At 59.1% G+C, this 26,877-nt stretch overlaps 1 protein-coding gene across 1 annotated transcript in view; it reads right to left on the reverse strand.

The window, feature by feature from the left end:
- RASGRF1 (Ras protein specific guanine nucleotide releasing factor 1) overlaps positions 1-13,763 on the reverse strand; it is a 43,811-nt gene extending 30,048 nt beyond the window's left edge. The window contains exons 1-2 of the mRNA XM_075043899.1: positions 13,267-13,763; positions 763-869 (exon numbers count right to left, since the gene is read on the reverse strand). Coding sequence (XP_074900000.1) covers positions 763-869; positions 13,267-13,542 — 383 coding nt within the window. The 5' untranslated portion in view covers positions 13,543-13,763. The remainder of the gene's footprint in view (positions 1-762; positions 870-13,266) is intronic.
- Between the last annotated feature and the right edge of the window lie 13,114 nt (positions 13,764-26,877).

Here is a 26,877-nt window from a genome sequence, read left to right on the forward strand (position 1 = left end):
TCAGAACTGACCAATTTGGAGAGGACTCCGGTTCCCCACAAGGATGCAAACAGAAAAGACAATGCAAATTTTAAGGAAATGGTAGAAGACTAAAAAAATACAACACCATGGCCAAACGCCTGTCACCTACCACATCCCAAAAGTTTAACAAGAAGGAGGACACTTGTGGCACAAGCTCTTACGAACATCTGCTCTTGTTCAGGCGCTGCAGTAGATGATACTTCTCTAATTTCCTGCATACAAAACTCATCTGCCCCCCACCTCTCACCACCAGCCCAGCACTCTCCTTTGCCGGACATGTGGCTGCGCCGTGCCAGCTCCTGACCGCTCTCCCCTGGGCAAGTGGGCTGTACTAGCATTCCCACAGCACAGAAAGACGAGCTTGGAAAAACATTTCTGACCATTTTTGCTATTCCAGATGAAATCCTTCCCAACGGTCTTTGAAGCCAATGATGAATCAGGCATCCCTCCAGCACAAGGCTGGGACAGGCAGTGCCAGTATGCCGGGGCGGCTGCCCCACACAGGACAGGGATGGGGACGGGGATGGGCAGGCATGGGGCCAGGGGGGATGTCTGAATGCAGCCTCCTGCTCGGCACAAGGGTCCCTGACATGGGGCTAGGGGCCAAAAGCACTCTGCTCTGCCTGCCAGCAGTGCCTGGCTTAACGGCTCCCTGCCCGCAGCCCTGCCCAAAGCCGTCCTCGGGCACAGCCTTGCCTCCGACACCCCCGTCCCTGGGTCTGTGCTGGCGGAGGGCGATACCTGGCATGAGCTATGGCTGCCACCCACTCATCGCAGTCCTTGGCATCCTCGGTCCTCAGCTCCAGGGTCTTCTGGTTCTCGTGGTTGAAATTAACGGTAAAGTAATGCTGTGGGAGCAAACAGAGGGTGAGGTTACCGCTCACTCGCACAGGGCGATTAGAAAAGCACTTTATGATCCACTACAAGTCGCTTAATTTAAAGAAAAACATTTTGAAACACCAGGAGCACGGCCAAGATGTGCTGCTCTCAGTGCTTGGAGAAAAGCTGCTCCTTGCTGGCATGGCAGCACAGTCACGCCGCGGGTGAGGACGGGGCTGAGAAATGCTCCGAGGGGAAATCCTGCTGGGCAAACACCAGTTTCAGATAAACCTAAACCCACCAAGGACCAGGAGGCTGCAGGCCTAAGCCTGCAGCGATCGCCTTGGGGACAACCCTTACCCGGGGCAAGGGGCAGATGAGCAAGGATGTTTAGCCAGACCCCGGCACCAGGCTGCCTGCATCCCCGCCTGTGCCAGGAGCGAGCACCCTCGGGCACCGAAACAAAGCCCCGCTGCTGCCTGGGGCTTGACCTTGGGCAGAGCCCTGGTCCCATGTGCTCGCACCGCTCGAGCTGGGAGGCTCTAATGGGCAACGGTGTAAGAGGACTCGGCGCAGGACTATATTTAGCCTCCCTTGACATTTACAGTATTTGTGTTAATTGTGCGCGGTGGCAGCCCGCGTCGGCTGGGGTTTGTGCTGCTCCTGTGCAGTCTCCTAGGAAACAGGTACCACGCTGCAATGCTGGATACTGCCCGGAATAACTGGGCTAAAACGAAACCCACTAGAAAAAGCTCATCCTGACATTATCTGCTCCTCTGTTAGGTTTAACGAGGGATCTGAATTAACAGGTATCTTGGCAAAAAAAGAACCCCAAACCCAACCTGCAGCAGCCACTTGCTCCCTGGCACGCACCCCACGGCTCCCCAGGACAGCAGGCAGCAGCCGGCTGCAAGCACAGACCCTGGCATGCCATGAAAACGGAGACGGGCACCACAACGCAGGCAGGAGCTTGCGTGGGAACCTGCCCCCATGCCGGGCTGCAGGCAGGGATGGGCAGGGGCATGCTGCACCAGGGCAAGGCTGGCACTCACCCAGTGCAGCCGGGCAGCCCAGCACCATCACCATCCCCGTGCTGAACACGGGGAGTACCGCTCACCACACCTCCCCAAAACAGGGCTACGTCTCCCACCCCTACCCCTCCCAGCTCTCCCCTGTCCTCCCCCTCCCCGAGCACCTTTACTCTCGTCCCCTTCCCACTCCTAATCAGGCCCAGGGGTGTTAAGCAGTAGGACCTTCCGATGCATTCAGGAGGCTTTCAGTGAAACCGGGGCACAGGGGAGCCGAGGCACAGCCGGTCGCTGTTCCCGCATGATGCCGGTGGAGGTAGCATGGATGGATGGACACTCAGCTCCCCCACCCAGCACCATGCCCACCCAGGGCTCGTGTCTCCCTGGGTGACAGCCTGAGGAACGCCCTCTGAGGTCGCTCAGCCTGCCTGGGTCCTGCAGAGGAGAAGGGAGAGCCTGGGGACCCCATGCTGCCCCGGGGCCATGCCAGAGCCCCGAAAGAAACAGCTCTTTCACCTTTTGGGGAGCAACTGGTTGTTGCTGCGACCCTGTGAAGATGCATCCCCTTTACTTCTATCCAGGATCCTTTAGGTGCAGTATCTTTTTATTGCTGATCCTGCAGACAAGTTTTCTCTTTATGGAGTCTTCTTCATGGCAAAACACACCATCATCTCTCTCCCACCCCTTCCCCGTCCCGCTGCAGCCAGGCTGGTGGCTCGCCTCTGTCCGTGGGACACGTCTGGAGCTGCAGCAGCTCGACAGCCCTTCACTTCTCACCCCCCTTTCTTCTCCCTCCCACCCCCGAAGGCTTTTATTGGCAACAAGATAGAATTCTGATAGAAAATTTGCCAGAAATTTTTGGTGTCTTAAACTGTGCGGGTAGTTACGCCTCTCTGCTTTATGCCCATCTCTCTGACATCCCTTCCCTTGCAAACAGCAGTGAAAAGAGCTCGTCAGATTGGCAAGTCTGGAAATCCTCCCCCTTAAACACCGACTCAGGAATATCACCAGCCGTGCCAGGGCACTGCCAAGCACTCGCTCCCCAGCCCCGCTGTCCTGGCCGCAGGGACGCGAGGGGTGGGAAAGCCCCTTCTCAGCCCCAGTGCTCCCAGTGCCACAGGGACAAACCTCCCCAACGCTGCCACATGCATTCACCGCCCCACACTCCACTGATGCCCACAGCCAGAGCTTGGCTGAGTCCCCCCAGGACCAGAAACATGGGGAGATGCCTCCGTGCCTCCCCCAAACTGGTTCCTGCCTAGCAGGAGGGGATGGGACGGCGAGCCCTGGGCTGCCCTTCCCATGTGCTGCAGGTCCTTGGGGACGATGCAGCACTCCTGTGGGCTCCTGCGGGTGAGCGCACCCGCTCAGAGTCCTGCACCCACAGGCAGGACCAGGCATCGCACCAGGTTAGAGCACCCTGATCTTCACCGGGGTCCTCTGGGAAAGCAGCACCTCGCACAGCTTTGGGACTCATCGGATTTTAAAATAAGGGGTGGCAGAGCCTGCGGCAGGGACTGTGGCAGGGACCCGAGACAGGCACCCACCCTGCCCACACTGCCTCTCCCCCTGCTTCCCCCGCCAGGTCCATCGAGGCACCTCTCAACACACCAGCATCAAAAGCATTTGGTCAGACGGCTTCTGGCTCATCTAATTTAAACCCAGAAACTCCTGAAGGTTTTGCAAATGGCAGTTTCAACATCATCAGCAGTGGAGCTGGACGATGTGGGGCTGAAAGCTTCCCACTGCAGCCGGGGGCAGCTCCGGCAGCCACCGTGGGGCTGCGGCCAGGATGGTTCGGTCCCAACTGCTGTTCCATGTTCAATTAAAAGCTGGTTCCTGCGAGCACACGCGCCGCAGCTCCCTCTGATTTATCCCCATACAATACCCAGGAAGTGCAGCGTGCTTGAAAGGAGGAAGTTATTTTATATTTGAATAATAAAACTCCCACCACCTTTTATCTCCACCTAAATTATGATCCTTCTCTGTTATCACAGTGACACATCAAACTCGACAGCCCAGGAGTGTTTCCAGCGGCGCTCGCTGTATTGGGGGCTGAGGCTCGGAGGCAGCACGGCCCCAGCCGGGGAGTGAGACAGACCCACAGATGGGACCAGCCGCTCACCAGCGCCTGGCGAAGAGCAGGGACCAGCAGGATCAGCCCCTGCCTCCAGCATCGCCCCACATCCAGCTTCCCCAGGGCAGTTTGTGCTGCTGGGCCACCCCTGCCTAGTGCAGAGCACGAATTACCCGCAGCTTCAATTTGCTGCTTCTCACATCCGTTTTTTGCTCATGTGAAGACCTCATTAACTCCCAGCCGTGGAGGCACTGACAGCCCTTACTCAAACCACCTCTCACTCCGCTTCCTGGCAAACTATGCAGATGCAATTCCTTAAGTAAGTCCCTCATTACAGGGCATTTCCAGCCTCCCCCATTTCCGTGGTGCCTTCTGAGCACCCGCTGCAGGATGCGTGGCCCCTGGTGCTGGGGAGGTTTTATTTCAGGAAACCTCAGGAGGACACAGCAATTCTGCCTGAGATACTGACATAGGAGTATTTCAGGTCACAAAGTGAAACGTTAAAAAACCCACCCGGAGCCAGCCGCAGCCCTGCGACCATTGCCCGGCTTGTCCCAAGCCCTGCCTGCTGCAGGGAAGGGCAGGCACTGGACACCACAGGGGGCCGTTACTGAAGCCCCTGATGTGCAGAGACCCCGGGCTCAAGGAGACACAGCCTGTGATGCCAGAGACCCCCTCCTCTCTCCCATCTTTAGGGCTCAACAGGCTGCTCCTGCTTTTCACGGGGGAAGACAAGGTGCATCCCTGGCAGCCGGCAGAAGCCGAACCCGTCCTGCAGACCCCGAGCTGCCGAGGCTCACGGGGAGATGGCTGCAAGTGGTTTCCAGCAGAGGCAAACAACATCTTTTGCTTCAGCCCCAGCAGATACCAGCACAGAGAATTTCAGCTCCAGCAGGTAGTTTGCCAAAGTCCCGTACCTGGACGCCGAGTGTTGTTGTGAGAGGTGTCGGGCATCTGCAGCTCAGGAGGTGCAGGCAGGACAGGGCCAGGCAATGTCTGCACAGGCAGGGGCTGCTCCTCCAGGGACCCCACAGCACCGGCCAGCAGCCGGCAGCTCACGAGACCATTCCCAGCGGTTGCTCCTGGGGTGCCCCGGCTGGCGCGTGCCTGGGTCTCTGCTCAAGGGTGGCCCAGCCATGGGGGACCTGGCCCAGCACCCACCACAGCCCCAGCCCCCCTGAGCCCATTGCCCAAACTCTGCTCCCTCTGTCGCTTTTTCTGCAAAAAACCCCCGGCACCAGCTTGGCTATTTTTACTGAGGAGAGTATAATAGCAAAGTGCTGCTCAGGAGCTATTTCTGCTTGCAGAACCTCAACAAATGACTTTGAATTAATGAAGGAGACTACCCGAGTGATTAATGTGCAGGGACTATCTCCCCAGAAATGTCCTCCCACATGTCTAATGTCCCTGGGCTGGCACAGTTAGCGCAGCGATGGCTCTGCTCTCCTGCCATGCCCATTGCCGGTGAAGCAAAACCTGCGTGTGTGCCCCCAGATGTAGGTCCCTGCTGTCCCAGGACACGGGTCCCTGTGCACTGCGGGATGTGGGTCCCCGCACACCCCAAGATGCGCTTTGCCCGCTTGCCTGCCCATGTCCGTCTCACGCCTGTTCCCCCCCACCGTGGCTGGGACACTCAGGATCCTCTATCCTCCACATCCTCGGTAAAAGCCAATGAGATGATTACAGAGAGCACATTTGCCATTGTGCTTTCAGGGTTCCCATGCTGGGGTCTTGCTCAGACACAGATCCCCGTGTCCCATGGCCACAATAAGGTGCCATGTGGCGTTTCAGCAGGGATGTTTAAGGGTGGCCAGAGAGCTCCCGTGGGGCTCCACGCCTGCAGGGAGCCAGGCTCCCTGCTGGACTCATGGCATGGCACACCAGCGGCTGCACCAGCCTCCGTGCCATGCCCTCACTGGTCCACGGTGAGAGCTGCCCAGCCCTCCTGTGCCCGCTCCCCACTGCAAAGCCGCACACGCCAGGGCTTCAGTTCCCCAACACCCGGCTGGCCTGTGCCATCCCACTCTGCTCGCGCAGACCCGACCAGTGCCCAGCCATCGGCTCAGGCTCCAGATGGAGCAAAGAGCTGGTGCCGCGGGACCCTCGGGCAGGCACCAACACCACAGCGCCGGGGACAAAACAGCAAATTTTCCAGTTTGTTGGAGTAAAGGCAGAGAAGGGCAAAGCAGAGCCAGGCCTGCCGTAAGCAAAACCCACTGCTGGTGGTCCAGCTAAGCTCTTGAAGGGTTTTACTTTGCTTCTTGTTAAGTAAACAATAAATAAATTCAAATAAGCTTTAAAATGACGCATTATTTCCAAAATATAAAATCAACATATTCCAGAATTTTTTAAAATTTGGAGCAGGGCATTTTTCAGCCTGAACAATTTGCAAGACCGCTCTGGATGTTGTGACCAATGCAGCCGAGAGACTTTCCTGCAGACCAAGGCTGGTCACAGATGGTGCCTGGCTCTGCTGAAGGGGCCAGCATAAGAGCGGGAGGACCAAGACAGAAACATCCCCAGCAACACTGCCCGCGCAGAAGCGGTGACCATCACCCTTTCCCACAGAAAGCGGTTTTGTTGTGCCATCACAGGGGCCTTTCCACCCCGCGGCAGATGCCCACCGCCATCCCTCTGCAACAGGGATGCTCCCCGCCACGCCGGGGACCCACCTGCCTTCCATCCGCCCGTGGCAGATAGGTATGCGGCCGCCTGTTCACGAAGCTGATGGTTATTACAGCTGACATAAAGGGCAAGGGAGGAGAATTTTCCTGCTCTGGATGGATGAGTCTAAAAATCCACAGCCAGAAATGACAGCTTTTAACTTCCCTGACCTACATTACCATGTGCTCTGGGAAGACAGGACCTGGGACTCAGAGGAGGAGATGGGTGGTCGGGCAGCTCATTTGCTTGCTGACAATAAGAAAAAATCCCAGAGGCTGCAATTTCTCTCTTCTGCTTCTGGACGGACCGTAAGGATGCTCATGCACAGGCACTAGCGCTGAGCATCAGCCGTGTCAGCTGGGCTGCAAAGCCCCACACCCACGAGCAGGCAGGGCACCCTCTGCAGTGGGGGGCTTCATCCCATGTGAATCCCACCCTAAGTCTTGGGCAGAAATATTTGTAAAAAGAAAAAAAAGATCAATTTTTCCCCTCTCTGGCACATTATCCGGTGATGCTGGCAGACAGGCACATAGGCATCGCCAGTACCACATAGGCATCGCCTGTACCACCACTTTTTCTCAACAATCCAACAACCGACAGCTTCTCCAACAGGATTCCCACCGCCCCACAGGGGACTGCTGCTCAAGCACCCGGCTGCGGAATTTAGAAGCTGGAGCTCAAGTACCCGAGACATCGATGCTAAACTTAACTCCAAATCTGGAAAACCTCAGGAAGGTGTTTGACACCTGCACTGGGGCTTGGGACAGGTGGGTATTTACTGCTGAGCACGCGATGCCCCAATGTGCCTGGAAGCCATCCCCAGCCTTGGGGGCTGTGCAGGGACACACACTTTGCACTCGTGATGATGTGCAAAAGGCAGCTATCGATTACAGTGGACCTCAGCCTTTTGGAAAACCATTTGTAAATGTTTAAAAAACCCATGGCCCTGACCACCACTGGTGGATGAGTACCTTTAACATATGCACCTTGCTTGGTTCACAAGTCCTGTAAACGCCGGTTTGTCCAGCATGGAGCTGCCTGGCCTGCAGCCGGCCCTTGGTGACGGTGACGAGCACAACCTCAGCCGCGGCTCCCGTCTGCAACCTGCCCAGCATCCCCATCCGCTCATGTTGTGTGTACTGCTGGGGGAACAATTCATTCCATGACTTTAGCGCCTTTGTTCACAGAACATCTGTAAGAATGTTGTTGTCCCAAAATTGCCTTATTTGGATTTATATGACAAATTTGGGGAACAGTTTTTCATCCTATGACAAAGCCAGTTCCCGCAGAGGCAAGGTGTCCTGCACTCAGACTCAGCTGTAATCGCTTCATCGCCATCAGTCACACAGATCCCACTACATTATCCTGTCCTTTGAATAAGCATCATGTGAATAATCAGAAAGACAGCAATCAGGCAGCAGCATACTCAGACTGATACCCCGAAGAAAAAACAGACTTTTCTAGAAGACAAGAAGTGCGTTACCCTCCTGTGCAAAGCATGTTTTGCACAGACTCTGCTGCGGCTGGATGCACAGCTAACACAGGATTTCTGCGTGGCACGGGGATCGCTCGTTGTCTCCAGGCAGCCCTGTTGTACCAACCTGCTGATTTTGCTTTGCTGCCTCCATGCTGGGCCCCGGCGGACAGGCAGCCACCCTGCGCGGGAGCATCCTCACCCCATCGCCTCGCACCCCCAGAGCAGAGCAGAGGGTGCCCCGGCTGTGGGCAACCCTGATCAGGGTGTCCATGGACGCCCTGCTCGCCCCAGCAAGAAGCTGCTCTGCAGGTGGGATCTGTTCCCTCCTGCCACCGGGACTGGAGCTGCACCCTGCTCTGAGCCCTTCCCTCTCCACCTCAACTCGGGACCATGTTCAAAGCCACTTGTGGGTCCTCTGCTGCTGCTCCCACTCATCTAGAGCATGGCCTGTGGCCCAGATAAGCCCGGCCAGCTGGGCACTAAGCAGAGGTGCCCAAGATGGGAACCCATCATCTGCAGCTCCCCTGGCCATTACTGGAAAGAGCTGGGGGGTCCTGGCGGGCACATGCTGCTCATCATCACCACGGGGGCTGAGACAGCAGCACCCAGCAAAAGCACTTGCATCTAATGCTGGAGGAGAAGGTCTGGACAAATGTCTGGCTGCTCCAGAAGGGCCATCATCACCCTCCTCATCAGAGGGACCAGCAGTGGGTGTCTGCCCAGTCCCACCTGTAGAGTGAGACTGCATTTGTCCCTGGCTCACCCATAGCAGCCCTTTCTGAAAGTACCAGGAGCCCAGGTGAACATCCTCATGCTGGGACAGGCAGAGCTGGATCCCATGGCCCGTGCTGCTGCACCCTCGGAGAGCTGCCTGAGCTCTCCTGCCACCCAGGACGGCTCCGTCAGCGGGGCCTGGGGCTCGGCTCCAAGAGAGCCAGGGCTGTCGGGCTGGCTGGGGCTGCTGCAGGTACCCGACGTGCTGTGAGGGCAGGCGTCCTCGAGGCACCCAAGCATCCCCCAGCTCCACTTCCCTCCAGCTCTTCCAGTGTCTCAGGGGTGGGTGCCACTGGACAGGGTCCCCTCAGTGACTGTGCTTTGTCTCCACTCGGCACCCACTACTCTGTGCTGCTGGTGCCGAGAAGAGACGTGGCTTTCTCATGCCCTCCTTAGCTGTGCAGGCGAATGAGCAGGACTGGGGCTGGACACACACTCCAGGGAGACGGAGGACAAACTCCTTCCCTGACATGCCGGTGGGAACCATTTCCACAAGCCTTCTCCCATCCCACTGGGAAACCACGGCCTCACGCACACACCCACTGACCCCTCATCCTCAGTTTTGCATCATGGTACAAAATGCTTCCTTGAGTCTCCCTGGCCCCCTGATAGCACAGACAATAAATGTTACACCCATCCCTGGCAAACGCTTCAGAGATGGAGAAGAACATCTCCAGCTATAGGCTATGCGTTCACAAGAGCAGCCCAGGCTTTGCGGGAAAAAAGACACATAGCTCCAGAGAGCTTCTGAGTTTCAAGTCAAGGGTTTCACACAGTGCTACCACTTGACTCAGCATCATGTTGGCTCTCATCTGAGACACAGAGGGCTGCTGGTTAAGAATAACTCACAACACCAGGGTACAGGTCTGCAAACATGACTCAAGGCCGGATCTGCGGAGCAAACCCAGCCAGGATTCCCACTGCCCAACTCAAGCGCGATGGAGAGCCCTCACCCCACACCAGGCCCTTCCAGGTCCTGAGCACGTGGCCTCGAGCTCGGGGACGGATCAGCTCCAGACCCCCGCGTCTGCTCAGCTCCTCTGCCGGGATCTCACCTTGGCTGCGCCCCACCACGTGCAGTCCCACCTGGGGCACCCGCTGTCCAGCCTGCCCTCCCCCGCAACGCAGCACGGTCCTGGGGGGTCTCTCATGGCCCCTTCCACCAAGAGGCAGGAGACGTGACCACACGAAAGCACATCCCAGCATTCTCACCCTCAGGGGGACCGGGGACAGCAGGTCCCAGGAGGCGGCGTGGCCCAGACACCACGGTGTAATAAAAGGGAGGGTTCACCCCCCTCGCCACCCCAGCACTGCCGGGTGCACACCCATCGTGCCGCTGGCACCACTGCCCCGAGCAGCCCAAATGCCAACCTCCTGCACCGAGCAGGGCAGCATAGGAGGACCCAGCAGACCCCTCCTCTGGGCTACAGCCTGAAGATCACTCAATAATATCTTCCAAATGCAACTGGTTTGAAGAACATTTTTTGTGGAAAAACTTAACAAAAACAGAAAAGAAAGTTTCCAGAGGCATCCAAATCCCCTCTTTGGTGTTTCAGTTTTTCAAATAACTTTCCTCCTTTATTCTCACATGCACTGTATGCTAAAAATACCCTGCATTCCCAGCAGAAAAAGCCACCACCAAAGCAAAATATGTGAACTTCAAAAAAGGGGGGGTTTTGAAAGATCCACCTTTTAAAATTTCTCCTTTGTGGAGAATGTGAAACCTTTCAGGCTTTACTCCAGTGAAGAAGGAATCGAAACCTGAAACTCCTCTGCTGCAGGGAATACTGTCCTCATAGCTCCCGTTGTAACTGCCTGGATAGATAAATGCCCTCAGAAAACAATTAATGGTGATCACAGGCAATGCCAGAAATTTCCGCAGCACCTTCCTTTCAAAGGAAGAGCCAGTGATGCTGAACACAGCTCGGTACCAGGTGAGCTGGAAGAAAACGTTCTCTCTGGTTTGTAGAACTCGGACACCTTCCTCTCAGAGACCTGCCAGCTTTGCGTGCCATTTGCTCGCTTTCGCCCTCCTGCACAGACCTTGCTGCAGATCCGCACCATAAATATTCTGCTGCTTATCTCATCTGGTGTGCCATTAATTAGTTGGCAAAGCAGTGGGCATTCAAGTGCTTGAGCACTTTCATTTAAATTTGTCCTAATGAATTACACAAAATTACGAGCCAGACGCTAAACCTTGGTAAATCGGTGCAGATCAGCGCCCTGGTAAATATTTGGTATGGCAGGGTCTCATTTACACCAAGGATAAATCATCCAGGTGCATTTTGAAATGGAAAGGGGCTGTGACATCTTCCCCTTAATGTTTACCTGGTGGAAAATCCTTCCTTCACAAACACGAGGAGTCAGAACCTGGTGAGCAAGATTGATTTAAACCTGGCGAGCAAGCTTGACTGAAGCCAAACCAGGAACGCACAACGACATCTATTACGCTGCTACCTAAAGAGACACAGCTGACGAAACAGGACAGCAGCGTGACCCCCTTGCAGACACAGACCCTTCCTTGCTGCCATAGCTGACTGTGTGGCATGCCAGAGGTGGCTCCAACGCGAGGGCCAGGACTGCAAGGAGGCACAGCTGTTGCAAAAAAACGGTATTTTGATCTGAACAGGGAAATATTGCCGTGATCCCTGCCGGGAGCGAGGAGACATGCCATGGAGCGGTGGTGCTGCACTGCCTCGCTCTTGTGGCAGGGCTTTTTGGAGTGCTGAGCGTGATATGATTAGCCAGAGGCAATTAAGGGGCTTATTTCCTTCCAGGCTGCCCCTTGCCGCAGGCGGGTCCCCATGGGGCCTGTCCCGCAGTCTGCCGGCCATGCTCACCACCACCTCCCTGGGAGCCTGCTTAGGCAGAAATTATGCAAGACCTGCAGAGCCGGACCCAAAATGCACGGTGCCTTCTGCAAGCACCCAGCCTGGGCTGCCAGCGCCCAACCTGGGCTGCCAGCGCCAGGAAAACCACCCCCGCTCCTCCCTGCGAGGGGCTTCCCGGTGCCCTCTGCGACACAGGCACCCAACCGGGTGTGCGACTGCACTCCACGCACGGCGGCCGAGGGGTGAACTCAACTGCAACGGGCTCCTCTCCACGTTCACGAGACTGGCGGTGATTTTGGAAGCTAGCGTGGCGATGGACAGGGATTTGCACCCCCAGGCTGGAAGCCGGTCCTTCCTCCCCCCCTGCCCGGCACCATCCCCACCTGGCTGCCCAGGCGCACCCCGACCTCCAGCAAATGACGCCCGACAAACAAGCCGGAGGTCGCCAGCATTGCACACCACGCTGCTCGGGGCCACCCTGCCCACCCAGGGAAGGCGCAGCCAGGGGAGAGAAACCCACCCCCGGGGCTCGTGGGGGGTTGCCGTCCCCACGGCCGGGTCCCCAGGCACTGCCCGGGGAGGGGCAGGGGGGGACACCCAGATTCTCCCAGGGCCTCGCGACGGCTTCGCTGTTCCAGGGCTGTTCCACCCGCAGACATTAGCATCTGGCGAGGAGCACCGCAGCCAAGGACCGGCCCTGCCTGTGGCACGGGGGGGGGGCCCCCGGCTCCGGTGCTCCCCACCGCCCGCGGAGGGGATGCGCGGCGTGTCCAGCCGGCTCTGTGACAGGAGCACAAACGGCACGTGCGGGGAGTGGGAACGGGGTGAAACCCGCGTGAAAACAAGGCCCTGCACCCCCTAGCCCCCCCTGCTCTGAGCACCGTACACCCATCGCCCAGGCCGCCCGCGCCGCGGGACCGGGTGTGGGTCTGACCCCCCCACACCCTGGCAAACCCCGGGGGGTGCGTGCGGGGGGGGGGGGAGGCTGCGTCAGGTACCAGAACCGAACGGCCGAGCCACAGCGTGGACGGAGCGACCCCACGGGAGCCCCGGCCCCCCACACACACACCCCGCCGGGGCCACTGCCCCAAAACCTCGGCCGGGCCGGTGAGGCCGCGCCGCGGACACGCGTGGGGCGCGGGGCTCCGCTGCGCAAAGCGCGGCCCCGCGGCCGCCAGGGGGCGCCTCGCGCCGCAGCCCCGCCGCCAATTACCGGCGGCTAATTAGCCGCGGGGAGGGGGGGTGTAAAGAGGGGGGGTCCGGGCTGAGCCCGACACCCCCACAGCGAACTCACCCGCTGCCCCGGGGTGCGCTGGCAGAGCGGCCGGGGCACCGGCACTGCAACCCCGGGGAGCGTCCCCCCTTCCCCCGGCACAGGCCAGCCTCATCCCCCGCCCCGGTCACGCGTGGGGCAGGTCCCGGGCGACGGACAGGTCCGCGGCGGGAGCGGGAGCCCCGGGGAACGGGGCTGCGTGCGGGGCCGGAACCGGGGCCGGAGCGACCCCGGGGCGTCATCCCCCTCCGACAGCGGCCGGTGCAGGGGGGGCGCCGGCCCCGGGCCCCCGTCGCGCCCACCTGCTTCTCCAGGGAGTCCTTGGCCGAGAGGGAGGGCTTGGGGGAGGGCGCCCGGTCGCAGACGCAGCCCTCGAGCAGGTAGAGCCCCGAGGGCCGGGAGCTGGAGTCGGTCTCGAAGTAGAAGAGCATGTTCTGCAGCAGCGCGAACCACTTGGTGTGCCATTTTGTGTTGTCGGAGCTCCGCTTGCTCAGGTAGCCCTTCCTGGCGCCGTCCTTCTTCGCCAGCAGCCCCAGGTAGGTGACGTGCCCGTCATTGAGCCGCATCCCCTTCTGCATCTTGGTGGGCACCGCCAGCTCCTCACATGGTCCCCGCCGGGCAGCCGGCGGGCGGGTCCCTGGCGAGCAGCCGCAACCCCCGCGCCCGCATCAGCGGCCCCCGCTGCCTCCGGAGAACCGGCGGCCGCCGCGGCGGCTCATGCCGCGGCCGAGCCCCGGCGCCTTGCCCGCGCAGCGCTCGCCTCCCGCGGCGCCGGCGGCGGCGGCTCTGCCGGGGGAGCGCCGCGTCCCGGAGCCGCGTCTCCCGCAGACGGGCGAGTCATGTGATGCCGGAGCCGCCGGCGGCACCGGGAGCCCGTCAGCGCCGGCCCGAGCCGTGCCGTGCCGTGCCGCTCCGCGGCGGGGCTGGCCCTGCCCTGCCGCCGGCTGCGGGGGCGGCCGCGCCGTGCTCCCCGGGGCCGCCCCCCCCCCCCCCCCCCCGCCCCGTCCCGGGCCGCGGGGCGCCGGGGACGCCCGCCCCGTCCGTCGCCGGCAGCACCGGCACCGCTCCGCGCCGCGCGGGACCTCCGGGCACACGGGACCCCCGGGCCGGCACGGACCCCTGCCCACGGAGGGAGCCCGGGGCCGAGAGGCAGCCCCGGGCACGTGGGACCCCCAGGCACAGCCGGAGCCCCGGGCCGAGGGGGGACCACTGGGACAGATGGGACCCCCAGGGCAGGCAGGGCGCCTGGGCAGAGCGGGAGCCCCGGGCCAAGAGGGACCCCCAGACTTGATTGGGAGCCCTGGGTGAAGCGCAGCCCCAGGCCAAAAGGGAGCCTCAGGCCAGGAAGGGCCTGGGGACAAATGGCACCCCCGGCCTGAGTGGGACCCTACGTGGACAGGGGCTCCTGGGTGAAGCAGGACCCCCCGGGCCAAGTGGGGAGCCCCAGTTTGAGATCAGCCCAGGGCTGACACAAGCCCTGGCTTGCCGTGAGCCCCAGACTGAGGAGGACCCCTAGGCCATGTGGGACCCCCAACCTGCATGGGCTCTGCGTGAGGTTATGCTCGGCTGGGCGCCCACTCCACACACCCCAGGCACCCACTCCAACCTCGGGCGCCAACCCCCCCGCTGTCCCAGGGAAGCACTCCCCGTGTCCCGCTCTGTGCGTGTTGCTGACCGTGGGACATCCCCACTCGTGGCCTTCCCCTTGGCGGGTCCTAGGCACAGCCTTCACCTCCCCCCCAGCAGCATGGCGCTGATCCAGTCCTCGCACACTGCAACCCCTAACGCTGCAGTCCCTCAAGCCAGGTGGTCCCTCCGCACGCAGAGGTATCGGCACCCCTCGACACCGTCCTCTCCCTTCCCGCCCTCTGCCTCTCCTTAGGGCACCCCGGTAACTGCACAGCCGCTCCCAGATGTCACACACGGGAGAGATGAGGACCCAGTTTCTCCACTGATTTCTGTTTGTCTCACTCTTCAATCTCTCTCCTCTGTCCTGGCCTTGTGCGCTGCACCAAGCAGGACAAAGCTGGGAAAACCAGGCACTGGCCGCAGCTGGAGCCTGTGCAGGGCAGGGAGGGCCTTGGTGCTTCCCATATCCCAGGGGCTCCCCACAGCCAGGAGCACTGGGTTGGTCAGATGCCTCGGTGATGGGCACGTGTGAGACCTGAGGCGGCACGTGAACCCTGCTGCCCATGAGCAGCTGCCTGCCCGCATGGGCAGAGGAACCGGCCCCAGCCCCAAGCATGACCAAGCCCCTGCAGACATGGAGGGCATCAGGAAAACCGTGTTAATTAGCTTTGTTTCCGCTGAAAAGGCTGGCAGATCTCCAAGGAATTCAGTGAGGTCACGGGTTGCCATGGCAACAGGAGGGAACAGACTGGAATTGGGAAGGGTGCTGGCATTTCCAGGATGGAGCTGCTTGGCCCGGGTACTCACTGGGACACGGGCCATCGCTGCCCTGAGGGACGTGGCCCGAGCGCTGCCGGGTGCCGGATCGGTGCCGGGGAGGTGATGAGCGGCCCCGGCCGGGAGCGGGAAGCGGGGCCGCACGCTGCCCTTTGCACCCCGTGCCCGCCTGCCCCTTCAGCTGGCAGGCAGGCTGCTGTCCTCCCGGCCAAATGCACCCACTGTTACCCAGATTACAAGTGGGTATTTAGCTCTAGGACTTTCCCCACTGGCACGGCTAACTCTTCTCCTTGGCCAGGGCTCTCCCCTCTTCCGTTTTTCCAGCCTGATCAATGAGGTGCCACATCCCGTTTCACCACCGCAGCCTCTGCTTGGGGTGAAAGATGGGTCAAAGCATGCAGCAGAAGGTGCTCCCCATGACCGGCCTATCCTGCCAGCCCAGCGCTGCTCCAGAATAACCCCCAGAGAAGAAGCTGAGACGCTCTCCATCCCCTCCGTCCCTCTGTGGATTAGCTGGAGCCAAGCAGGCAGCTGCCGGGCAGAGCTGAGCAGTGGTGGCCGTAGCTGCGGGGCCGAGCCTTCTCACAGCTCCTCATCACAGGGAGCGAGCTCTGGGCAGTGCTGCCTGCTGTTGTGGCAGGGACAGTCAGGCAGGACCTGCTGCATATGACATGGTGCGGTTGCACAAGGGGAGATCCTTCATGGAAGCCTGCAAAATCTTGGATCAAATAATAACTTGGAAGCCAGCACTACCAATAATTCCTATACTGGACAAAAGTGGAAAAGCCATCTTGTGCCCTAGGAGTTGCTGAGCCCTCCAGCCAGCCGTGGGGCCATGCCCGGAGATGCAGTGTGTCAGGGGACGTGGTGTGCCCAGGGATGCTGTGTGCCCACTGCCCACAGGGCGAGGGTCCCCGCTGCCCCCCACTGCCTTGCTGGCATGAGCAGGTGGCCAGGACAGCAGCACTTACGGCACTGGGGGGGGATGAGCAGCGTTTCGCTGTGGTGGAGTTGGTACCAGATGAGGCAGCTGGACTTCGTTCCCCAGATAGTGTTGGTTTAGCTCAGACTCCCCTTAGATGATATGGAGGGTAATAGAAAAAATATCTGACAGCTTGCAAGGCTTGAGCAAATACGGAAACTTTGATGTCTAAAACAAAGGGAGGTTTATTTTTTGCATGTGACGTTTGCTTCGACCGATTCTAAGGCATTTGCAGTGTGACCGTTCTGCTCTGGGAAAGCAGAGGTGAAGCGTTCGTCACTTCTCCTGAGTGCTGCTGCACAGAAGAGCCAGACTCACTGCTGCTGGCTTCCGTGAGACAGGGAGTTTGTCCAGAGTAAAGATTTCTCAGGGTTTCCAAGTATTTTAATTGCAGTGGCTTCTTCTCTCTTCATTTAACTTTTTAACAAACATTGAAGTGGCTCCTGTGGGCATCCCGTGCCAAGCCAAGGCTTGAGCCTGAGCAGAATTGCGTGCAGAAGGAGCAGTTACTGCAGCAACACTGGCGGACACAGGGCCCGCTCGCAAGGGAGAGCCGGGGGGGCCGGGAACGCTGCTCAGGAGCAGCGGGAGGCAGGACAGTGGGGGGCTGTGGGGACACACTGGCAGCAGGGGAGCTCCAGGAGTGGGACAGTCACCAGCAGAGACTTGCTGCTCCTAGCAGCTCTGAACACGCTGTGACGGGGTCTGGGGGACCAGGGTAGAGCATCTCCTGACCCAGCAATAAGGCAGGTAAAGGAGAGAGGGTGATAGCACCCATGGCTTGTTAGGGGCTGGGGGGGTGTCTGCATGTGCAGCCACAGGCTGAGCCCTGACCCGCTGGTGTGGCACAGGACAGGGGTCTCGGCGCAGATCGGGTCTCCGGCAGACTGCCTGCTCGTTCAGCACCGCAGTGCTGGGATGTGCTTGTCCCTGTGTCCTGCCACTGTTATCCGGGCAGGTGCAAAGCCTGTTGCTGTGCTCTGACTCCTTGTGAACCGCATCCTGTGATTTCCGTGCCAAAATAATCAGCTGTGGAAAACACGGCCCTTGCTGCTCTCAGCCCGTGCTTCAACCTCTTGCACTAGCGGGGCTCATGTTGACTCAGCTGGCAGCAGGCTCTTTTATACGCCAGCAGCCTCCTCACCAGTTCAGTTCCCATACAGTCTCCTCCCTCTTTCAAGCTTGGATGGAACAGTTTGCCACATCCAGCTCCAGCGGGGTGCACAGGCCGGGTGCCCGATGGCTCACTATCCGTCGTTGACACCCTTGCTCAGCCACATGAACAGTTCCCCATCCCTGTGTGCAAATGCTCCCCGCCGGGCTGGCTCTCAGCACCCACCTTACCCAGCCAGTGGAGATGAAATGCCTTTGGGAGGAGCCCCGCAGGCCACCGCTTGCCAGGGACCTCTCCTCTGCTGCCAGCACAAAACACCCATGAGCCAAGGGCATCTTCGCAGAAAAAGCCCCAGGGCTGAGACCCACCGTGCTGCTGCCCCTCACCCTGCTGGCATGAGCCACGGTGGAGCAGCATGGGGCAGGGGAGTCCCACAGTCAGCGCTGGCAGCACAGCCCTGCTCCCCCAGAGCACTATGCAGCTCATGTGATGGTCAAACTTGCTGCCTGTTGCACTCCTGCCTCCTTTCCCCTGGGATTTCAGATGCTCGCTGGCCCCTTGGGCTGCTGAGCGCATCTCGCTGGCTGAACTGCAGGCTGAGGATGCTGAAGCTAAACATGTGCACGACAAAAAAAAAACCCACAGCCTTCCCAGCTCCCCACATGCTGCTGGGTTATGTGGGCGCTGGTATTTATTGGCGGCTCCCCCAGCTCCCTCTTGGCCTCTCCCGTAAAGGCCGGGCTTGGCTGCCACCCACGGGAAGCTGCCGGCAGCGGGGAGAGCCAGCAGGCAGCTGGCAAGGCACAGCCGAGACGCTGCTTGAGGAGCTCCCAGCCTGACAGCACAGAGACCAAAAATGGGAGGTTGTACTTCTGGTGACAAACTCGTTTCCTTCACTTGGAGCGGGGAGTAAAATGGGCATGTTTATCCAGTCAGGCTCAGAGCCATCAACCCAGGGCTGAGGCATCGAGCAGGCAGGTGCTGATGTTCGTGTCATTAAAACGCGTTTTCCCAGGACGCAGCGTCGTTCCAGGCTGCTGACAGCCAGGGACACGCTTACTTACGGCACTGAGTGTGGATATTCATTTTCTGCCCCCTGAGCTCCTCTTCTGTGTGTAGTATGTGTACAGTGTGCTTCCAACTGCTATGAGGGACACGAAGTGTCTTGGACTCTGCCCAGACTGGGCTTTCCAAAAGGCACAAGCTGTAGTCAAAGTCAAGTCCATGGGCTTGGGCTCCTAAATCACACCAGCAAGCTTGAAAGTCCCGTCCTTGGTTGAGCAAGTTAAAGCTGTGCTTAAGATTTAGCTGCAGCAGATGCCTGGTGGGTATGGTGTCACGGTGCTCCATGTGCCGCTCGAGGAGGTTTCAGCTGGTCCTGCTTGCCATGCCTGCATCCCGGGGCAGGGCTGGGCTGAGCAGGGACAAGTGATGTTCAGAGCAGCTCTGCAGGCATGAGGGCTCAGCTCTCCAGCAGCAGGGAGACAGAACCCACCAGGCTGTAGTGCAAAAGCAAAGTTTTTCCATTTGCTCAGCAGCAAACTTTGAAGGAGCAGGAATAGTAACTTCACATTTATTTCCAAGGCACCCTGGCACCCTGGCAGAGTTGATGGTGTACCAGATCATCTGTGGAGAGGACAAAGCAACCTGATTCAAAAGGCACCCTTGTTTAGAGCTGCTCTCAAGTGTGCCCTTGATCTTCATCCAATTCCCTAGCAGTGCTCCAGTGCTCTCTCCTTTGTGTTCTCAGAAATATTGCTAAGGCGATGGCAGGACAGAGAAGAGATTTTCAAAGCACAAGTAGGCATCTGTTGTGTTCACACAAAATGTCAGTGCTCCAGCCCGGTAAGCAATGCCCTCTCCGATACACCAGCGTCAGGAGAGTTGGACTCAGCACTTTCATGCACAGACAGTTCTCTGTTAATTGGCCCCATCCAGTGTTTCATTTTGGCAGACCAGGTTCCCATCACTACCATCACGCATTTAACCTTCCCTGACAAAGGAGTCTCTAGGGGAGAGAGAAAACCTGGCTCCTGGGGGCAACCTGCGAGTGCAAATCTGCAGCCAGCAGCCCCTCCCGCTGCGAGCCAGAGCAGTACTGCTCTCCCTACCTACACTTCAGCCTCTCCAGCCTTTGCTTTCTGCCCAGGGCAGCTCCATTGCACATCCCGGGGCTGCTCCCCCAGGTGAGAACCAGCTGTGCTGCTGTGGGTCAGTGCAGTTCCCTCTCCCCCAGATGCTCGGAGCAAAACTCTGCTGCTGAGGCCCTGCCCTGCCCTGCTTAAGCAGGCGGGTGCTGAGAAGCCTGGGGCCAGTGCAGCTCCTCTGCTCTCGGTGCCCCAGCAAACCCGCACAAGAACCTGCTCTGAGGCTGGGAAGCAGAAGAGCAGGAGCTCGGATGCCACAACCCAAGTGGAGCAGCACCGCAAGGTTGCCGGCGAGATGCTGGCTGCCGGGCGGGCTCCTGCCACCGCCTGCCATCGCAGAGGGCAGAGCAGTAGCCAGGTCCCTGCGGCGCAAGATGCCTCTGGGCTCTGGGCGTCACTGGGCTGGTGGCACGCTGCCCACTGCGGTTCTCCAGTGCAGCTCCACCGGGTTGCAGACGTAAAGCCAGGCCGCCATGGCTTCCCAGTGGCATTGATCTGCAGAGATCAGCAGCCTCCTCGCAAAGGGGCTGGTGGAATACTGGTGGAAAAGCCAAACCGAAGCTTCAGTGTGCCGCAGCTCCGTGCAGCTGCCCCTCCTCCCTGCACTCACATTCCTCTCCCGCTTTGGCACCATGGTTCCTGTGTAACCCTCGGCATTGCCACGTTTGGTTTCTTCAGGCAGTGGCCGCTGACGAGGCTCCAGGACAGGACACTCCCCGGTGCTGATCTTCAATCCATAACATATGCCACGCCTGGGAATAAACAATAGGATGAATGTGGATTTGCTGAGTGGTTTACGTGGGAAAAGCATCTTCTCTGACCGTGTTATAAATCCCTCAGTAGTAACTGCTTTCACGAGCAAATGCTTCTGGAAACCTACCAGGCACTTCATCTATTTTGAATTTCACTAATTCAATGGCTGGCGAAACCAGGAAACAAGCCCTGCAGAGAGAGGTTCTCCACAAACACGATGGAGTTAGAAGCAACCTCCTCCCTCTTTTGCAAGCCAACTCATAATATTATGTAAAAATGCAAATAATGTCCGTGCGAAGCTACAGAGCCATAAGTGCCCAGAACAGAGCTCCGGCGAGGACTAACCCATTGCTCCTGGATGTGTGAATCACAGGCACAAGCAGTTTGGTTTACAAGCGTTTGCAGCGCAATGTGTGCTCAGCGGCCGTAAAGGGCCCTTTACGCCAGGGCTGTGCTGCGCCGTGCTAACGAACAGTGTGCCAGGAGGGCAATCCAGACGAACCATGGTAATTTCCCTTGCTACTCGTGAGCACTTAGAGGGTTTGCAGAACTTAAATGCTGCCCATTGACTCCTCGGCTGAAGGAGCCCATAAGGTATTTGGAAATCGTTGCCCTCCTGGAGCGTGAGCTCAGGGGTGGTGGGGGAGCATGTATTAGTGCTTTGTGCATGCCAGGCAGGACAGGGACAGGAGCAGGGACAGGGGCAGGGGCAGGGGCAGGAGGAGTGCCAGGGAGGTGGCACAGACCTGTGGCCTGGGGAGAGCCCTGGCCAGGGCATGATGCTGGTGCCAGTGGTGCATGGGGCTTACCGGGGAGCAGAGACCCCTCTCCCAGACTGAGCCCCACTGGTCCCAGTTGCCTGGGGGAGTGGGGAGATGCGGGAAATGAACTCAGGAGATTTGTGATCCCAGAGCCTTCAGCGATAACCTCTTCCTCCTGTTCCCAGGTTCTGCCTTCATGTTTCCTTCCCTGAGCTGAGCCAGCGAAGCTGCAGCTCTCCCTGGCCACATGCTGCCAGCCTGGAGCCCACTCACATCAGAGAAAAGCATGACGTACGGTGTCCTGGCACCGGGGTGGCTCCTGGGCCCTGGGGACGCCACGCTGTCACCCTGGGAAGGTGCTGGGCTCCAGGAGGGATGAGGTGCCCCACACATCCCGTGGCTGACCAGTGGTGGGAGCTGGAGCTTGGCCAGAAGCAGGAACGCCTGCTGAGCTGTGGGGCTGGAGCCTGCGGCACTGGGGGGCCGAACAGAGCTCAGCCCCAGCCCCACCGCCTGCCCGAGCCCTTCTCCAGCCACCTCCTGGCAGGCACTGCCCTTCCCTGGCTACACGCCTGCTTCTCCCACTGCACTGCGAACCAGAGACTTCCCTCCTGCCCACACAAGCGATGGCTCCCGGTGCCAAGGACCCGCCTGCAGCCGACGCCTGGGGTGGCATCGTCGTCTTGGAACCCGCTCAGCGACACGCGCAGAAAACGGGCTTTGTGTGCACGTGGCTCCGAGGGCGAAGGACTTTTTCATCAGCCAGGAGTCTGAAATAACTTGTCAGAGGAGGGAATTCAAGATGCTCCAAGAGGTGCTGTGGCACGCTGGGCTGGAGGAGCTGCGCTCCCACCGCAAAGTGTTCTCCCATCTAGTGGCTAAAATAAAAACCGTTGGTGCAGCCTGGGCAGGGTGAGGAGCACTCGCTGGGGTCAGCGGGCTGCAGCCTGGCCAGGCAGCAGCCGTGCCAGGCAGGGTGAATGCCACCGGCCCCGCCACCAGCCTGGATGTCCCTTTTCATCTCTGGAGCCCTGCTTCCCTGCCAGCACCTGGAGCTGAGCAGACGGAAGAGTGACATTTGCGGGAAGTGCTGTGGGGGGAGAGGGATGTATAAACCAGGGTTCCTCACCAGCACGAAGATGCTACGAGTTCATCAGGCTAATTTGTCACTTAGTTCTAAGTTCTCCGTGGTGGGTGTCAGGAAGGGGCTGGCTGCACATGACCCCCGACTGCCGGCAAGTCGGCTACAGTACAGAAATCATGTATTTGTTGACATTTTTTAAACGGAAAGCTTAAGGACTGTTATTATGCTGTGCAAAATTATTTCAGCAGTCCTTTGAACCACTAAGCTATTCTCTGGGAATCTCGACACCGGGGATGACAAAGTGGTAATTTATGCCAGCAGCTCTCGCTCACTCTCGAGCCCGCAGAGAGGGCTGCTGGCACAGCTCCTCGCTCCTCATCGTGCAGTGCTTAGGTGCCAGCTTCTTCACCTGAGATACAGGGAGGAGAAAGAGTTGCCTTCCCACATTTCATCAAGTCATGGCTTGCTCGGGTCCTTCCCCTCCTGGAAGGAGCACGGAGCCGAGTGAGGCATGGCAGCGTTTTACCTATCGGGGACCCGCATTTGCAGGGAGCGGCTCCGAGGCCACCAAACCCCAGTGGCCCCTTCAGCCCCGTAGCAGATGAAGCAGCCAGCGAGGATAACTGCACTGCCTGGAAAAGACACGCCAGCTTTCTGCTGGGGGAGGCTGCACAGCCCAGGCGGGAGCTCCGGGAATGACGGCTCGGCAGCAGGAATTGCAGTGCCGTGGGCACGCTGCTGGCTGGACAGACGGGGAGAGCAGAGGCTGGGGACATCTCTCCTCTCAGTGCTCAGGCCCAGCCTTGGGTGCCCCCAGGCTTCCTCAGTGTCACCCTGCCACCGGGCTGTGCCGGGGGGTGCGCAGTCCCTCGGCGCTGATTGCGGCTGGCAGGGGCAATGCTAACTGTGTTGTTGGGCTGACTGCCTCGTCTCCCAGCCCAAGAGCTCGTGGATTTGCTCTCTCCACAAATCATTTTGCTGCTCTGGGAAGCTACAGTCTGTTACGGGTAACTGCGAGCCACCCAGTGCGGTCCCAGCCGAACCGTGGCCAGGTGGCACGGTGCCCGCCATGCTCACTGGGGCCACCACGATGTTGGGATGATCCCTGCCTGCCTGGTGCTTCAAGGCCGGCAGCGCATCTCCTGGCAGCCCTGGCCGCAATGGGCAGCTCCTGTTACCGCAGGGGCAGCCGCTCCCCTGCTGTCCCCTGGGGATACCAGTCCAGCGGTGGATCCGGCTGCTCTGCAGTGCCATGGGTCTCCACTGGATCTATGCATCCCGGCTGGCCTCAGCCATCCCTGTGCCACTTTGCTCTGCTAGGACAATGATACGGCATCTGCCCAGCCCAGCAAGACCACCAGGTACCCGGGCACAGACAAAAATTGTCTCCATCCCGTGGCAGGGTCAGGCAGAGAGGAGAGGTGCCAAGCACCCTGCTGCAGCACCCTGAGCCGCTGCCCCCTGGGCTCAAGAAGGATGTGCATCGCTCATGGCCAGGCCCCACATTAAGCATGTGTGATCGCCTAAAGTGAATCATTAATATCTCCATGGAGCGTTCCCAGGGGAGCGCGCAGCCACCACCGCCGCTGGGGCCACGTCCCGCATGGGAGCCGGGGCTGCCACAAGCACAGCCACTGCCAGCACCGTGTGTGCCGGGCACCCGAGTGCACCGGGGAGCTGTTATGGGGATGGGAGCTCTGCCGCTGCTGGCAATTTGTGTCAAGAGCAGCACCACACTGGGCTTCCTGAGCTGCCGCAGGAAGGCTCACTTAGCGCACATACAGCAGTGATTTGGTAACCGAACGTTATTTTTAGGCATTTCTGAGACAAACTGGAGTGTTTTACAAGCCTCTCTGAATGTATTACAGCTAAAATGTATTTTATATATTTTCGTGATGCTGTACTTCACAGGCCAGGGGTCCCTGCTGTTACATACAATATTTGCCACATGATAGACAGAACAACGCTGAAACCTCCCCTGAAAATCACAGCTGCAGGCTTTTGAAGACATTTCCTGTCCCTACAGGTACAAAGTATTTTCAGGTGCAAACATCCCCACTCACCCTGTGTCTGACTTTATTACTCCACGTTTGACTGGCAGCTTCCACGCTGCAGGTCACAGCATTGCCAGCCACAGCTGAACGGCCAGAGCAGGAGCTGGGCTGTGCCACCAGTGCCCAGCCCCGTGCACAGCACCCCCAGCCCTGCACCAGTGCCCTGGGCATCCCCTGGAAACCACCCCATATCCCTGGGGGAGCACCCCACATTCCCAGGAAAGCACCCCACATCCCTAGGGGAGCACCCCCTGTCCCAGGGGAGCTCCCTGGCACGTGGCAGCCTGGCATGGCTGGACAGAGAGCAGCCCCGACCGTGGCTTTGGGGCTGAGAAGGAGGGACACGGGCCCCTCTGGCCCTGGGAACAAGGGGTGGGTGGTGGTGACAGCTTTCGTAGGCAGCTGCCCACCCAGGGCAAGCACGGTGCAGGCTCACGCCGGGGCGGGTGAAGAGCCTTGCACCACCTCGTGCTAAAGCTCTCCCGAGCTCCGGTGCACGGCGGGGGGGCTGCAGTGCCAGCACCTCAGCCCCCACCCTGAGACAGGAGGTGACACAGAGGGGAGGCACAAAGCAGGCAAACCTCGACTCCCCTGGTTATGGCCGGGGAGGGGGATGCCTTGCAGCAACCTCCTCAATGTTGTCCTCTCTCCCTCCCACTGATCTGGGTGCTGTTGCAGCTCTGAGCCTCTGCCAAGCCTCCTGCAGAAACAGGATTAGATATTAAAGAGTTGCATCATTTGTAGGAGTCTACGGGCTCCTTTGCATATCAGAGCCATAAGGACCTGTAGTTAGATGGGAGCTGGAAGGAAAATGGGCAGCTCTAGCTGTGAGCTGAACCGAGCATTGTCCCAGGGTGGAGAATGGACAGAATAAATGGTAGCACTTCTAAATATTACTAACTACAAATTTGCTGGTTAGGGTTCATTTTTTCCCTTCACATATGTAGGCACCATCAGTATTTGGGGGCAGTGAGGGCACATTTGCCGTTCCTTGCTATTTCTGCCCAGCAGCCCTGTGGGTGGAGACAAGGCAGCAGCACCCCAGGCACCCCAGGCCCTGCGCAGTGTACCTGGGTGTCTACCTAAAAACAGGCTTTCAGTGCACTGATTTGCTCGCACCCCAGGTTGCAAAACAGTCGTAGTGCTAAGCCAGAGTGGAAAAAACCCCATAAGCGGCCCATTTGCCGTGTCCCTGGTAGGGGTGCAGCAGCACGGTATTTGTGTTGGAGCCAAGGTCTGTGCTGCCACTGGGGTATAGGGACTCGGATCCCGGGTTCCCACGGACATAACACCTCCGCGTGCTGGCTGAGTGAGTCAGGGTGGGGTCAGGGACAGCCTGTTCGATGGCCCTGCTGTAAGGCTGGGACACAAAAGGTTGATGCTGTGGGCATGGCTCCTTCCCAGAGCATCCCCAGTGAGTGGGGAATGGAGGAGGCTCCCACAGGCCCGCACAGCCCCACAGCATGAACAGCAGCGTTGGGAGAAACATATTTATCGGTTAAACGTCAGGGCAGGGAGATGCTGCTGCAGCAGAGCTGACAAGCCAAACCCCACTTTTGGTCCAGCAGTAATGAGCCGGCCGCCACTGGCACAATCACATAGCATCAGCACATAGCATCATAGAATAGCTCAAGTTGGAAGGGACCGTAAGCATCTCCAGCTGCTTTGGGAGCAAACCCAGCCACGCAGCTTTGCTGCCCCACCTCATCCTCTGCAGGCAGGACAGAACCAGGGCATGTGTGCAGCGGCACAAGGAGCAGTGGAGCATCTTCCCCAGCTGCCAGCGCCAGCTCTGGGCTCCTCGGCAGCAACAGGACGGTCACAAGCAGAAATCCCAATTTCTGGTTCTGTGGTAAATTCAGAAAATCCGTGGGCACTGCCAGCACAGTCAGTGAAGCTTTAGTAATTCCTGGGTACATTTCATGAGCAGGAGGACTAAAATCACTCTTTTGCATTTCGATCTTGTCAGCAGTATGATGGAGAATTCTAGGTGCTTGGACATTTGCTGCTGGAAAAGACAGCTCTTAGCAAACAAGCAGGTAATGCTCAAGTGACACCAGACTCCTGCAAAAACCCGGAGCTTGTCCCCCTTCAAAGTGCCTGTGTGCCTCCTTTGTGCCTGGCTGCCACTGCTCTTGGCAGCATGGGAGGCTGTTCCCTGCAGGATCCCCCCATCTCCCCATGGGTGCAGGCATGGCAGCTCTTACCATCCTGCAGATCAAGGCTAAAGCTGCCCCTTTACCCCCCCTGAGCACGTGGCACAGTGACATTTGCAGACAGAATAGCTCTGCACATTTTCCCTTATTAGGCTTCAGAGTCAACACCACACTGGGTGGGTTGTGTTACTCCGAGCTGCTGCCACAGGGACACAAAATTACTTTCTCTAAGCTGAAATTTAAAGCGGAGCCACGCTCCTCAGTCCCTGACTTGCACAGACCCGCTGCCCGTGCCCGGTGCTGGGTGGCCTGCACCCATCCAGGGGTCCTGGTCCCAAGCATCTTCCACAGGGTGAAGGCTGACTGAGGCGGGAGCATAGGGAATAAACGCAGCTTTAAACCCTTCCTTCAACCTGGGTCTCCGAAGGAAGAGTGTGCTACTTTCTGTTCTCTAAT

Source organism: Buteo buteo, chromosome 13 (genome assembly GCF_964188355.1).
Source record: "Buteo buteo chromosome 13, bButBut1.hap1.1, whole genome shotgun sequence".
Classification (NCBI taxonomy): domain Eukaryota; kingdom Metazoa; phylum Chordata; class Aves; order Accipitriformes; family Accipitridae; genus Buteo; species Buteo buteo.